The sequence below is a fragment of the Rhynchophorus ferrugineus genome, unplaced genomic scaffold (assembly GCF_030347505.1).
Source record: "Rhynchophorus ferrugineus isolate W39M unplaced genomic scaffold, kcgeb_rfMv2 rfM5, whole genome shotgun sequence".
Classification (NCBI taxonomy): domain Eukaryota; kingdom Metazoa; phylum Arthropoda; class Insecta; order Coleoptera; family Curculionidae; genus Rhynchophorus; species Rhynchophorus ferrugineus.
In genome coordinates, this window is record NW_027472584.1 from 6,510,920 (window position 1) to 6,527,542 (window position 16,623).

At 30.5% G+C, this 16,623-nt stretch overlaps 1 protein-coding gene across 1 annotated transcript in view; it reads right to left on the reverse strand.

The window, feature by feature from the left end:
• The window catches only part of LOC143197617 (zwei Ig domain protein zig-8), a 653,866-nt gene that overhangs the window by 103,419 nt on the left and 533,824 nt on the right, over positions 1 to 16,623 (reverse strand). Inside the window, exon 3 of the mRNA XM_076406184.1 lies at positions 12,927 to 13,137. Within this exon, the coding sequence (XP_076262299.1) occupies positions 12,927 to 13,137 (211 nt within the window). The remainder of the gene's footprint in view (positions 1 to 12,926; positions 13,138 to 16,623) is intronic.

Genomic DNA, 16,623 nt, shown 5'->3' on the forward strand with positions numbered 1-16,623 from the left:
GACATAAAACCTAATGGAAATAATAAGGCGGTGTATGAAATCACCAAATTGGAAAATAATATTATTAAATGCGAACCACCACATATAAAGAGAATTATACCACAATGCACAAGGTGTCAAGCGCACGGGCACACAAAGACTTACTGTCGCAAATCATATAGATGCGTAAAATGTGCAGGAGAACATAAGACAGGAGATTGTACTCGTAAAGTTCGCGATGAAAAAGTGAAATGTGTTAACTGTAATGGAAATCATCCAGCGAACTACAAGGGTTGCGCAGTTCACAAGCAACTACAGCAGAAACTCTATCCTGCCTTAAGGGAAAAAAGGCATCAACAAAAACAATCCACTACTACCAATCTACCACTACCCACCAGAACAAGTCAACCAGACATAACTTATGCCCAAATAGTTGAAAATGGTTCAGCACAAAAACGAGAGACAATATCTCAACCTACTGAAACTAGCAACATCTCAAGATTAGAAAATATGATGGCCAAACTAATGGATCAAATGAGTACGATGCTTGGTCTACTCACAACCGTCGTAAGCAAACTTGCCTAATGCCTGAAACCAATAGCTACAAAATCGCCGTCTGGAATGCCAATGGGCTCCAACAACACGCCAGGGAACTAAAAACGTTCGTAAATGAACAAAATATTGACGTTATGATGGTTTCCGAAACACACTTTACGGACAAGAATTATCTGAAAGTTCCTAAATATAAGCTTTATCATACAAATCACCCTGATGATAAAGCACATGGAGGTACAGCCATAATAATTCGAGATGATATAAAGCATTTCGAAAAAGAAAAATTCCGCAAAGACTACCTGCAAGCCACCAGTATAACCATAGAGGAAGCCCATGGACCATTAACAATTTCTGCGATTTATTGCCCACCCAAACATAACAACAAGGCAGAACAATTTCAAGAATTCTTCAGTACGCTAGGTAATAGATTTATAGCAGGAGGAGATTATAATGCAAAACATTTAATGTGGGGTTCAAGAATAATAACCTCAAAAGGTAGAGAACTGCTCAAAGCCATAAGGAAAGATAACTTACAACATATCTCTACTGGTGAACCAACATATTGGCCTTCAGACAGAAATAAAAAACCAGATACAATAGATTTCTGTATTACAAAAAATATTGATCCAAAAAAGTGTCAGGCAGAATCATGCTTCGACCTGTCTTCTGATCATTCACCAATAATAGTAACAATTTCTTCAAAAATTACCATCAAAGATAAACCCCCTTCTCTGTGCAATAATAGAAGTAACTGGCCCTCATTTAGAGAAAACTTAGACCAAAATATCTCTCTAAATTTACCGTTACAAACTGAAATGGATATAGAAATAGCAGCAATAAATCTTACAAAAAATATACAGGAGGCAGCATATTCCGCGACTCCCAACAGTGAAACATTTCCAAGAAAAAATACACATATATCATGTACAATACAGAAAAAGATAGCAGAAAAAAGAAAGTTACGACGAAATTGGCAACAGCAAAGGACTGAAGAGAATAAAAGAAAATTTAATAGGGCCATAAAAGAGCTGAGAGATCTAATCCAAATCGAACAGAACCAAGGCATTCAAGAATACCTAGAAAACTTGACATCAACTGAGGCTACAGACTATTCGTTGTGGAAAGCAACAAAAAAGCTTAGGAGATCCCAGCAGCATAATCCACCTATTAAAACAAGCGAAAATAATTGGGCGAGAAGCAATAAAGAGAAGGCCGACATTTTCTCAAAACACCTAAAAAATGTTTTTAAACCTTTCCAGTCTCAGCTACATAAGGATGACGAAAATAAAATTACTAGCTTTCTAGATTCGCCATTTCAAATGGATTTACCGCATGAGAAATTAACGGTCAAAAAAGTTAAACATACAATAATGAGAGAGATTAATATTAAAAAAGCTCCTGGTTATGACTTAATTACTGGCAAAATTTTAAACGAACTATCAGAAAAGGCTATAAAACTATTAACATATATATTCAATGCTATGCTACGAATTAATTACTTCCCTAGTATCTGGAAAGTAGCTAAAATATTAATGATACTTAAACCAGGAAAAATACCAGAAGATGTGACCTCCTACCGACCTATAAGTTTATTACCAATAATCTCGAAAGTTTTCGAGAAATTATACATAAAAAAACTAAACTATATAATAGAAAAAAGAAAAATTATTCCAGAACATCAGTTTGGCTTTCGCAATAAGCATGGGACTATAGAACAAGTGCATAGACTTGTAAACCAAATAAACGCTGACCTAAATGCCAAAAGATATTGTTCGGCTGCTTTCCTAGACATATCTCAGGCTTTTGACAAAGTATGGCATACGGGCTTGCAGGTTAAACTAAAGAAACTTCTCCCTCATCCGGACTATCAGCTACTAAAATCGTATCTCACTGACAGATATTTTATTGTAAATCAAGGCGATGAACATACCGAATTAAATCCCATATATTCAGGAGTTCCGCAAGGTAGTGTACTGGGTCCAGTACTGTATCTTCTGTATACGGCTGATCTGCCCACCACAAAAATAACTACTGTGGCAACATATGCAGACGATACAGCGATCTTAGCATCCCATGAAGATCCAGTCACAGCATCAATAAACCTACAAACCCACCTGGAGCAAATACAATTATGGTTGAAGACATGGCGCATTAAAGCCAATGAATCAAAATCCACGCATATAACGTTTACCCTGCGTAGAAGAACATGTCCACCAGTAAATATCAATCATCGTCAACTCCCCCAAGCAGAGCATGTTAAATATCTTGGTATGCATTTAGATCGACGCCTAACCTGGAAGAAGCACATACTCTCTAAACGGAAACAACTAGGACTAAAATTATATCAAATGTATTGGCTCATTGGGCGCAAATCCAAGTTATCATTAGATAACAAGGTATTGCTGTATGAGTCTATACTCAAGCCCATTTGGACATATGGAATTCAACTATGGGGTACCGCTAGCAAATCTAATATATCCATTATTCAACGGTTCCAAAATAAGGTGTTGCGTGCCATTGTTGATGCTCCGTACTATATTTCAAATAAAGTGATACAACGCGATATTCCTCTAGAACCTATAACGAGTGTAATTCAACGTGTTTGTGTGAAGTACTTCGAAAGAGTGTCAGTGCATCCCAATGTTCTCGCTAATCAGCTAAATATGCGACGTGATAGTGAAGTGCGTAGACTAAAACGTTTAACACCACCTGATCTGATTACTGGACATATGTAGAGTTTAGAATAAGCATTAGAATAAGACTAATTAATTAAGATAATATTTTATACAGAAGATTGCTTAATGAAGTGATTTTCTACATGCCATGTATATATAATATAGACATAAGAAATACTTATTGCCAATAGGGCAGATTGTGGACTCACGAAGAGTAATAAAAAAAAAAAAATATTTATGAGATAAATAAGTAAAAAGAAGAATAACTCTTTAGTGTTCAATTCAAATGAGACCAGAGTGATTTAGAATTGATTATTAATTGCATATATATATATATATATATATATATATATATATATATATAATGTATATAGGATGGATGTACGAAATTATTTATTCCACTTTATTGGCCTTCATTAGCAAGTTAATGGAATAAGGAAACAATGAGCGAGTCTATATATTGAAAATAAATTCCAAAATTATTTTTATCCATTTTTGAATATATATTCATGTTGCATAATAACGGCTTTGTAATGAAACATCTTTATCATTTGCCCTGGCTGCAATATCCAGATTAAAACGCTTAGGCGGGTAGTTAAATTTGTTTCATCTTTTTCCTTTTCTCTCTAGCGCTGTTATAAAAGCGTTTGTGTACGTTTTTTTTCTATTAAGTAATTCTTTATCGCAACTGTTCATATTCTGCCGTAGAAATTACTTTTTCTGTCCTAGTTGTTCGGGCATTATGTTAAAATTTAGTTCCCTTCCTTATCATAGAGCATAATAAGAACCAGAAAATTTACTAGAAAAAAGATAGGTTAATAGTATTAGGTGTTTGCACGTATTCTGTTAATTTTCTTCCTTAGGAGGGCGTATATATATATATATATATATATATATATATATATATATATATATATATATATATATATTACAATTTTCTATTAACATTTTGACAATATGGTGTCACAATATCGAAACAATCAATTTTCAGTAACAACCGATAATCAAAAGTCACTATGTCTGGTAGTACGTTGGCTAGGGCAGAACTCCTCATTCAAGTTGCAACAGTGAAACAACTCTGGAAACCTGTGGCAGAGCGTTGTCATGCAAATAGATGTTTATCCGAATTTATTCAATTGATATAGGTCTGCAGTAACACTGTCATTCAGTTTTATCAACCCGTAAGATACTACACCTTGTTGATCCATGATTACTGTTTGTACACATTGAATATCTCATCAGTATTAAATAGAAAAGAGAACTGTTACTTTATGTAAATAAATATCAAAACCATCTAATATAACACTTAGGTTAAGTTGCTTAATAGTTGTTTACATCAGTATTTCGCATTTTCACTAATAGGTATCGAGATCAAAATATATTAAAACAAGCAATTAATATATGATTGTATTATATCCCATTAAAAACTTTTGCATTTATTAATCTAAATTATGCTTTGGATATTTAATGAAGCATTATTTTAATACGAAATTCGGAGCATTCACTGAAAATTATTCGAGTTTAAAATAACAAATATATTAAGGATGGTTGAGTAGAAAAAGGGAGGAAATAAAGACATAAGTTTGGACATGTTTGGAATCTACCATGTGCAATATATTTAATCGTTTTAGAAATTTGGCATATACAGTTAAATGGATTTAATCGTATCTGCTAAGAAAGCGTAAAACACAGATTTTCTAAATGATCAAATGAGTGGAAGCTTTTCTTCCACTTGAACTCTTTAGGTTATCATTATATGCAACTTTTATTTTTGAACTTTAAAAAAAGAATGAAAAAAAGAAAACATATTTTTGGCACTAAAAATGTTACGGTTGATTTTTATTCGAAAAACTATAGACTATATACATTCTAGTTAAAGTACCTACATCTAATTAAACTTGTTGCAATATAATATTTTACCAAAATTATATTTTGATTACGTATTTTTAGACTTGGTTCTTCATTGTTTTTAACATAGTAGAGAATGCAAATTTTTTTAACATAAAGCATGGCGTCAGATATGATTATACTTACTTCTCAAACTATTTAATAGTCACCATGTTAAGATAATAAGACTACGAGCTTTCTTTACATACTAGCTGTATAATATATCTAAAAAATGAAGACAATAATAACTAGAGAGAGTTCACCAACAATTAAAAGTTAAAGGTTCAAAAAAGTTCATTGCTCCTGGGCCTCCTTGTATATTATAGTGATTTTCCAAACAAGTATACAAATAGCGATAAAAATAGGCTTATTTATCAATCAATCCGAAGCAGTGTTGATTTGGTAATGCAGTGGTTAAGGCCACGGGATGGTCCTTAACTGGTAAATTGTGTAGCGAATTTTAATTCCATTCAGGACTATAGGTGCTTTTAAATTTACATTTTGATTGTTGATTTTGGTTTAAGATGCATGATGATTCATAATTCATGAAACTATGAAACCCATAAATTAATTATTGCCATAAATTACCTATTACCAAACAAGTATACAAATAGAGTTTTGATCATTAAAAAAGGCATGGATCAGGATTTTACTGAGTAATTAGTGAATTAAATATAATGCTTGTAATGAATGAATAAATGTGTAATGAAATGAAAAGGTATATATTGATGTTGACTATCGACTATGTCAAACTTTCGGTGTAAGCTGGTCTAACACTACGTATTTGATAAAAGTACGCAATCCTAACAGTTGGCTGATACCAAAAAAAAAAAAAAAACTACAATAGCACAGAAATGTCATAAGTTTATACATTTTCGCCTACTTTTTTGGAAATACTTTCGCTATAAAATATATTTTCGGTCTAAAAGAAACTAAACTAAGCATCACAGCTAAAGTAATTCCGGTAGATGCCATTAGATGGAGCTTCAAGTCGTTGGTTAGGTTATCGTAAATGTATGCAAAAGTGCGCCTTTCTTAGTTTGTGTGCTCACTGGAGCTCTACTATGACCTCCTGACTTTGACGAGCAAATTTACTAGTTAATGACCCAACACAAAACTTTCAATACGATAAAAACTCTAGATCTTTCATGGTCGAAGTTATTGGTGTCGATAATAAGGATTGGACAATATCTAATATCATCTTATTATAATCTAGAGCAACTACAGGTCGGTAAATTGAAGGGGATTGAAAAATCCACTCAGAAACTCAGAATTGTACAATGAGTACACTTCATTTAAAGACACAATATATTGAGAGAAAAGAAGCATGTACACCACTTTTCTTTATTAAAAACAAAGGAACTAAGTAGTCTTTCGAGACTGAATCTTCTTTCGGAAATGTATCTCCGCTATCACAAGTTGAAGTGCTTTCAAGCTTTAACTATAAAAGCTGAAGCTTAATAGAGAAGAAACCAAATATAATTCTAAAGGTATGTCAAAAAGGTCTAGAAGCTCTTTTCCAAAGTTTCGAAAGAGGGCATCAAAACAGAAAAAGTGAACATATCTACCATGTGATAGAGGAATAGACATCACCCCTGAAACTTGTAGGTCTGTGAAGGTAAAATAATTTTAAGACAAATTTTCCTGAAAATATTACTTTTGCTATTTTCTGAAGAGACAGCATATCTTTGTTATTTTATGATTTAAAGGGTTTTTAAACTTAAGTTCGTAGTGATACGCTATACTGGTTGATGAAATTTGTAGTGCCCCCTTTTTTAATTTGTGACAAAGCGAGTTAAAATATATTAAACTCCAACTTATTATATCACTTTTCTTATAACATCTTTGTTTTTTGTAATTTAGTTTTTTAGTATTTTAAGTATCACGATCAAGACGTTTGCTTATTAAGTTGTTGTTGGGTAATACGAGTCCGTTTGGACTCGAAACATTTCTGTGAAAAAATTAAACACTTCCTTTATATCCCCGAAAAAATCCACACAATAATAAATCATTTTGCGGTTGTTTTTGGAATAAAATTTATGCTTCGGAAAATATATTATGGTGTGGCCCGTGAGGTTGACAGAATGAATGATAATGAGAACCGAACGGAAGAAAATTTGTTTAGCTAAGGAATTTACACATTACGAATACTTGATTCGATAGGCTTGATGGCGGGGTGCGGTAGTGGTTTTCTTTCATCTTCGTTTAAGATCGTTTGATTCTCGCTCCCTTTTATTACAACAACACTGATTTTTATGTCTTATAACAATCATTTTCTTTAGTTATCTTTTATAACATTATACTTTGGCTACAATGAGGATTGTTTTTGAATAATTTTATTACAAATATATACAGCTCAATGTTATTGATGTGTTTTTTTTAAGTTTTTGTGACAGAAATATGGTAAATTTATTTTATTTTACTATGAACATAGGTCCTTATATTGCATCTGTAACTTTATTATCCCTGTCATTATGTTAACGGATATCAAATAATATGAAATACTAAAATATATGTTGCGTGTTATTATGTCTTGAATTATTGCTAAGAACCAACCCTTAATATGTTTCATTTTTCAGTAGGTCATTTAAGGTTTCGAAGTCTGAACAATACATTTTTCAGTGCGTTGAAAATGTCTGAATTTATACCGACTAAACCGCATTTGCCAGAAGTTTTACTAGTTGTTTACTAGTTTTACTTTTGTACTTCAATTTGGAGGAAAAGACGTCTGATGATCATCGACTGCTGTGGGAAACTTGTGGCGAGTATGCTCCATTGATTTTAACATGCGAATACTGGTTTCCACGTTTTAAAAATTGAAAAGTTCCGGCCGTAACAAAGAAAACGATTTTTTTGTTCAAAATTGGTTTTATTCATCAACGTAATCTCCATCAAGAGCCATACAAGTATTCTATCGCTGCTCCAATATTTCAATCCCACTTTTGTAGAACAATTTATCTTTTTCCTCAAAATAGGCTTGTCACCAGTTGCTGTCCACTCAGATAACATTGTTGTTTGATTCCGAAGTGAACTAATAGATCCATTGTGACATATCAACGCAAAAAATCCGGTTTGTTACTTTTAAACATGGCCAGACATTGCTCAGAATGATCAACGCGTTCTTGTTTTTGGTCAATAGTGCGGAAACGCGGAACCCACTTAGAACAGAATTTTCTCATATTCAAATGTTCAAGTAATAGAAAACCCGTTCTTTTGCTATCTTTACGATGTTAGTTAACTCACGCAACTTCGCATTTCGATCATTAAAAATTTTGATTCAAGATTTTGTGGATTTTTTATGTTTTCTGTTGTTACTACTTCATTTGGACGTCCAATGCGTTCTGCATTATCAGTATCTCTACGATTTCTGATGGAGTGGAGTCCTTATAAAACTTTTGAAGCATTTTACCCTTCAAAGAAGAAGTGTAAAATTAACCCGAGATTGTTTTTGATCCACTGTTTTGGAAATAATAACAGTAGTGTCACTCTTAGCACAATAACTCATGAGTAGAATATCATGAAATTTTAACAGCTTTCTTTTGAAGATTAGTACTAGGTAAAAAAGGCCCATGTGTTATAATTGATGCCGTTGAGCCGAGAAAATGAGTCGATGCGTGTATAGCCTCAAAAGATTCATCGTTCTTTCGAGATGGAATCCGTAAATTGCCGGGAAGATGGGTTAAAGGAACGGCTATCGATGGGCAATACTTTGAATAAAATACATTGTGCTTATTTTTCACAATAGAGCTGCAAATTCCTTAAAAAACCCTTTAAAACTAATTGACAGGTCTAATTCAAAACATCAAAAACGTTAAAATTGGAATAATATCGAACATTCTGCACCATTATGTATATTCATCTTTCCAGAATACATACATGTATGAGGATATAGATGTGTTTTGCAGCACACATGGTCAAAAATAATACGAAAACAGTTTGGAATGTCGAATAATTGCTCGTTTTTTAAGTTTATTACTAGCGAAAATTTTATTATGTAAGGAATTTATAGTCGTGAAATGTTACGTCAGTTTATTTTTAGATGAAATGGGGGTGGTATATGGAGAACGGCGCAATTAAGCCTATAGTTAAAGGAGTATCATTTCATTTCTCTACGAATATTATAGATTTTCATAACCTGATTTTATGGTACACAGAAAAATAGGCTTATATATCAATCGATTCGTAGCAGTGTTGATTTGGTAGATAGTGGAGTGGTTAAGGCCACGGGATGGTCCTTCACTGGTAAATTATGTAGCGAATTTCAATTCCATTCAGGGCTATAGATACTTTTGAATTTACACTTTGATTGTTGATTTTGGTTTAAGATTTATGATGATTCATAATTCATGAAACTATGATACCCCCAAATTAATTATTACCATAAATTACCTATTACCAATAATAAATTTAATATCAAACTTTTAATGAAAATGATTACTAGTAGTTTTATTTTAGTGTTTAAAACGCACTACCTTCCCAGATTCTCAAAAAATATATCCGGACGACTGTGGAGGAAGTGCAACTTTCTGTTCATATTTGTTGCTAAAGTTTTGAATCTAGAAAGTTTTCTACTACCAACACTAAACCTATGCAAGTCTCTGCAAGAGGTTGATGAAAGTCTAAATTGGGATCCATCAAATACTTCAGCTCTTAACTTTTCTATACCCAGCTTTAATTTATTATTAACATCCCCCCTCCTTCTCCAATGCTTTGTCGTATTGCTCAGCACACCTAACTTGATATGTAGTGGAGGAAGCGTGATTATTTCTTTACTTGCTGTTTTAAATGCCTCATTAATTATTAATTAATCATTAATTATTCTATAACAAACAAATCTGTAATATATTATTCATATACTACTCTAAAATCCTGGTTAGGGTTTATTTTTACATTCTTCTAAAAATAATGTGTGCTAGTTAGGATTTTTGTTAAATAAAATCCAATGTATCCTAGATCTTTCCCATAACGTTAGTATTTTACTATGTAAGGATGTGACATTGAATTTTCAAGTTTATTTAGCGTGTTTAAAATTTATCCTAGGCCATGTTTTCTTCGAATTAAATTACCAGAACTATTTTTACTGCTTCCCATTTAATCTGCTCCTGGTCACAGATCGTGCTTCCTCCTTTAAATTGGCTCATATACCACCGACTTAGCCTCGGCATATCAGGTTAGACTAAAGCCTTGTACACAATAAATAATATTAGGAGCTTTAGCAATAATACACATACAAATAGAGATATGGTAAAATATGGCACCTTGATATATTATTTACAACATGGATTTAAGTATGTTGTTAAGTACATGTTGTAAATATAAGCTTGTTAATGATAAATGTGTTAAAAATGGAGTTTATAGCAAGTTTTTTCGATTAAATAAAATTATATAATTTTACATTTATATAAAGTGAACCATATAAGAATATGATAATATTTATAGCGTGAATTGAGATTTTGAGTGTCGTTTCATGGAGGATTTATCTTTTTGTGCCGAATAACAAAAATATTATATCAGATTCCCTTTTTTTCAAGACTGGCATCTTTGTTATTTCCCTTAGCAATTTTGGGCCAATATTCCGTATTGTTTTTGTCCTTCTTGTTATTATCTCGTTTATTGTCTGTGGGATAAATTACTAATAAAATCCATTCACCAAAATGAATAACCCTCTAATTAATTTTCGTTCCTTCTTTTCGGAACAGACCTCATTAGTATTAGACACATAAGAATGGTATATATACAGGTTAGCTCTATATATTATGTTTTTTACGCTGGTATGCTATTTTATACCTGGTGCGTTTTGGGGAAGGATACGTTATTAAGTTTGAAAAATGTACTGATAATTTCGAACTGTCAAACTTTTATTCACTTGGGTAATTTATTATTAAATTTAGTATTAAGCTGTTTTGGAATTTTGTATTCTCATTTTTCTTCAAAGCCCCCCTGTTAAAAAGAAAAGGGAAAAGTTCTAAATATAATTTCAGAAAACAGTCTGGCTTTTCAGTGACTCAAAAATATATATATCTATATCTATCTATATATATATATATATTTTTTTTTTTTTTCTTTTTCTTTTAGAGTTATAGAACTCTTAATAGTGATAACTGTTAACTAACATATAAATGTATGTAAATATTTGAACGTAGTCAGTTTATAAAGATTAGTTATTATGAAAATATTGATATAATATTTTGTTTTGGAATTTTTAAGTTGATCACCAGCAACCTCAAGACAACAACAACAAGGTATATTAAGGCATAAAAATATAAAAAAATATGTAACATAATTTATATGTAGAGTCATTATTGGCCCCTATGTAATTAATATAGAGATAAAATTAGATTTCTCAGACCTGACACATGTGTTTTCTAAAAATTACAATACATCTTGCAGAAGCAGTACTTTTGGATTATTCTTTTTCTTGATCAAAATATATTTAAAACATTTCTTACAACTTATTAGAATAATAGAGCTGTTGTTTGATAATTTTTACTTTTAAGTGTAACTTGGTTCATTAGAGAAATGTTGTATTTATCAGAATTGATACAATTTATTAAAATTAATTTATTCATAACTAAGAGGATGTGAATCTAGATTTACCTCAGCATACACTGATTTTGTAAGAATATTGAAAAGTCTGAAGCATTATTTTGGCTGAAATAAAATTTTCACATTTTAGATTATATTAGCGGATAAAAATATACAATTTTAATATTTCTGTTATCTTTATTTATTCTTTAAAACTCCTTGATGATTGATAATATAAACGATTGTATAAAAGATTGTCTAATTGAATACTTAGTTCATTTAGTATTAATAAATTGGAATTATCATTAAGTTATTAATTAATTTTGCATTTTAATATCATATTAGTTACTTAGTTGAATAAAGAAAAGTTGAATATTTTACGCTTATTGATATCTTGGTATTCGTGTATCTTTTCTAATACTATAAAATATTTCAAATATTTCTTATAAATATTTTGACTTTTAATAGTGCTAAAAATAAACAGTAAATCAAAGTATATCATTCAGGGACTTCCTAAAACCTGTTGAATCTTCTGGGAAAATAAAGTTAACTGAGGAAGACGTCAATATCAATATTGGTCCCTGCATTTTTCATGCCAATTATCCAATTCAGCTTTAGTCGATCAAACTGTTCCTGTGTATCTAAGCTTTTCCCCTATTTACTTTTATATTAATGTTTCGACACAAAGAAGAACATAAAATGTGGCAATATTGACGTTTTTATGTCGTTATTTTTAGTGTATAAAACTTTTGCTGATATGCGAAAATTCGAGAGAGGCCTATAAAAATATCTTTTCTGACAAACTCGGACCTAAAACTGTAACGGTTAGAGACTGTTAAGTTGTAATAGTAAAAATTGATTTATTGATATTACATAATTTTCTACTCTACCACAAAAAAATAATTCGTTGTTTTTTAAGATTAGCCAAAAATAGCAGGCGACTTGAATTCTAGACAACACTTTAATGACAATAAGATAACAGGTCATTTTAGTTTATTTCAATGTACTTTTAAGTGGGATGTTTCCTTAATTCATTGATAAAGTGTAAAATTTGCGTTGATTAAAAATATCTATCGTGGTGTGAAGTATAGTATCGTTGATATCGTTACGAGAGAAAAAATCAGTCTAATGACGATATTTTATAGCTCTATAATTATAGTCATAATTATAATTATAGTCTATAATTATATCATTTTGTGTAGCGTGTAAGATATTTTTAGAAATATATGGCTCTAAGAATTAGTGACAAAAAACATCCAGTTCTTCTATTTATTACTTAAGTAACTTATTTGTTGCTGCACTTACCTACAACATTGAGTTTAAAAGCTTGGCTGATTTTGGGTTCAGTGCTAACTTGACACTCGTAAATGCCAGAATCTCTGGTTTGCGGTGAAGTCACTTTCAACGTCCATTCATCCGATCCATCGGTATGGAGAGACTGAAAACGCTGATCGTTGGTATAAGTCAATATACCCACGGTCAGTATATGTAAGTCTCTCTTGCGTATCCAGGAAACCTGAAACAGACGAATATCATGAGCACTAAAACGTGCGATATTAAATTCTGATCTCGTTCGAACAAAAGTTTATAGACTTTTAAAAATGGTAATGCGGATTACGTTGAGAAGTTTGAGAGACATTTAAAATTTCTATAAAGTTTAACAGAAATGTTGAGACTAACCGTTAATGCGTTAGAGTACAAAAAGGTTTATTAAAATTCAAATCAAGAAAATATTTTTTAAAACTTCTTATTATTATATTAAGATTTTTACCATATTTATTAGAATATTAAGAAAAATCGTTATTAGCGTTAAATAGTTTAATACACACTTAGAGTTATTTGGTTCTTAGACACATACAACTTAATAGAAATAGAAAAATTAAAATAAATTATAGTATATATTAGGTATATTTTATATATTAATGATAAGTTTGGTGAATATAGGCGATGAAAAGTTTACCTGCCTGTTATAACCTATAATACAATCTATCAATAAGTCTCATATCCAAATAAGAAAATGTGTCAAGAGTGATGCTTTCATTCCAATGCGTTGCCTTTCTTTTTAATACTTTTTCGTTAAAAGTCTTGATTTTGCTCTCATAATAGATCTTAGTACGATAACTGTATCTTTATTTGGATCAAATTTATTTCTAGAGTATCTATTTGAGGTTTTCGAGCTTAAGAATTGATAATTAATTTAGTTCATAAATCGTTCTCATTAACCAATCAGTTACTAGAGTAACTGTTAAAGAATTTATAAATCAATTTAGAACTGTAAATAATATATGTAACAATAATTATCTTTAATAAATAAGAATGAAATACCTTGGCTGTTGTCTTATGAAGATTGAAGCCTAGGAATTAAGTGATTGATATTTAACAAAAAATATCTACTGTCAATTTACAACAGTAACAAAAAACCTGGAGATGTCATTAAAGATTCAAGGTTAGCTCATCGTCCTATAGAAAATGTTTGATAAATGTTTGATCAAAATCTACAGTTAGTTCCTTTTTATTTTTGAAAAAAGTTTCAAGTATTTTTGTAGGACGAAAATACGTTTTCGGATAATTAGGGGATTCTTTAGAAAAAGTTGCCGTATCACACGCTTATATTGAGCAGGCCATTTTTCAAACAAAATCTTGGAATAAAGGAAAATGTAAAGGAAAGATAAAAATGCCTACGTCAACCCTTATAAAATAAAATATGGGGTAAACAACGGGTTGTGTATTCCCAGTTTCATCTTTTTTCGTCAATAAATGTAGTCAGTCCCCAAAAATAGTTTACAGAATATTAGATTCTTTTGGGAAGCTCTAAATAGGAAAACTATTAACTATTCTAATTCAAAACACATATAATTAATGCAAATATGTTATTAATTTTAAGACAAATTTTATGTATGCATTATAAGTCAAATATGATTCTTCAATCTATGGAGTGTTGTCATTGAAAATATGAAATCTTTATTAGATACGCTTAGTACAATATTAATTTACAATTAATTTATTACTACTTTTCCTATGTACTTGGATTAATTTACAAGCAAGACGAGTGCGAGAAAATACATCAAAATGTATTCCTCAATTATAAAATTATAATAACTTATAGCTATGGTTTACACTAAAGGTATACACTTTATATAAGTTCGTATGGTTTTGTTCGCTTCAATCTCCTGACAAAATATGAAAATGTTGAGTACTGTTAAGTAGCAAGCTTAGAATCATGATTCGTTTTCATAGGCCATAACACTTATCAAGATCAAATCAGTTTTTATCAAATGTTCTTTAAACGTCTAAACCTCATATAGATTTTTATTTCATTTCATTTCGCGGGTTAGATTCCCGGCGGGGGCAATGACTTTTTGTTGTTGTTCTGGTTTGGTTAGAGCATTTGTCAAATCACTAGTCTACGTAGCGGTCCCCGGGGCCTGAAGAGTTCCTTATTTTCAACCAATGTTTCTTTATTCCTATTTTTCTACTTGGCTTATCCATTGTAATACTTAATAAAATAATTGCGTAACTTAATTTATTGAGTAAATATCTAACACCAAAAGGAGAAAAATAAGATATTTCAAACAAAATTGAACCGACTTAAAAAAACAAATAAGGAACTCATTAAAGAGTAAAAAATAATCATACTAATCATACATAATCGTTGTAATAATTAAATAAAATTAAACAAAACCTTATTTAAACTATCTACTACATGTATTTTATATTCTACTATATACACACAATTTAGCTTATTACCTATCTAAACCTATTTATTTATTTAGAATATTATTTTAACTACTAACCTAACTATGATTAACTGACATTTTTGAAAAATATTAGATTAATCGACATATTATATTTTTTCAATATAAATAAAAATTAATAAATACCAATTTTGTCTCAAATTACTATCGTGCTTTTGAAAAAATTGGATATATTACTGTCAGGTATTTTCAATTGTGGAAGTATCGCATTGATGGATTGCATTTTAAAAAGAATATAACTGATATTATGCCGCTGCAAATGTTTTGCGCTAGATCTGACACATAAATATAATATAAAAGTTGCTCTCGACCATTTTCTTAACTGTCTTGCGCTACGAAAATAATAAATCACTTTGGCAACACGAAGATTTAAGGAAAATAAATTAGATATGATGCTTGTTTTAAAGAAATAAATTTTCAAACTTGCTAAATCGTTCTGCTGGAAGAGCGACATTTGTTTTTGAAACTATAAGCCAACTATCATAGAAGTCTAATTTATATTTAAAAATTAAATGCTTCATCAATTAAACTCAAAGTAATTATTTATACTGTAAAATTAACATAATAAATTTATTCATTATGGACCAATTGTCCAATATGTATAATACTAATCAGAGAAATTGTATAGCAGTGCTGTAAAACTAGCGAATCTTTATATAAAGAATATTTCAATCAAGTTTAAAATTGAATGATAAATTCGTGTGTTAAAATTAGTGTCTGTAGTAAATTGAGGATAAATTGGTGAGAGTGTGGCATAGTGAATCAAAATAATCAAGACTCCGTATTAATTTTGAGGTTTTATTTAATATTAATTAAGGAGTTAACAAATTAACCTCTCTATGTGTGGTGATGTGACGGGTAGTATAAAAGTTCCCATTTAAGGTTTTAATGTATTTTTCTTGTAAAGCGATAGTTTTTCTTTCAATGCTTACTTCAAGTCCTGCGATTGATTTATTGAGTACATTCTTTATGATATTTTTATTTAGTTTGAATTTCGAGTTGCTTCTTTTTGACTTTTCTCGTATTTTGTGATTTGTTTGAAAAATTATTCATTATCTTTCCTAAATGAAATTGTAAACTAATATAAGGTAAATCGGATATGATAAAAAACCATGCCATGTTGTAAATACCCCAAAATTAATCATATTTCTATTATCTGGGATACCCAAAAAAGCCTAAAATTATTATGAATGAAATATTGTTTCAAAGCTGAATTAAATGCGGAAACATAATCGCTTAATTAAGCT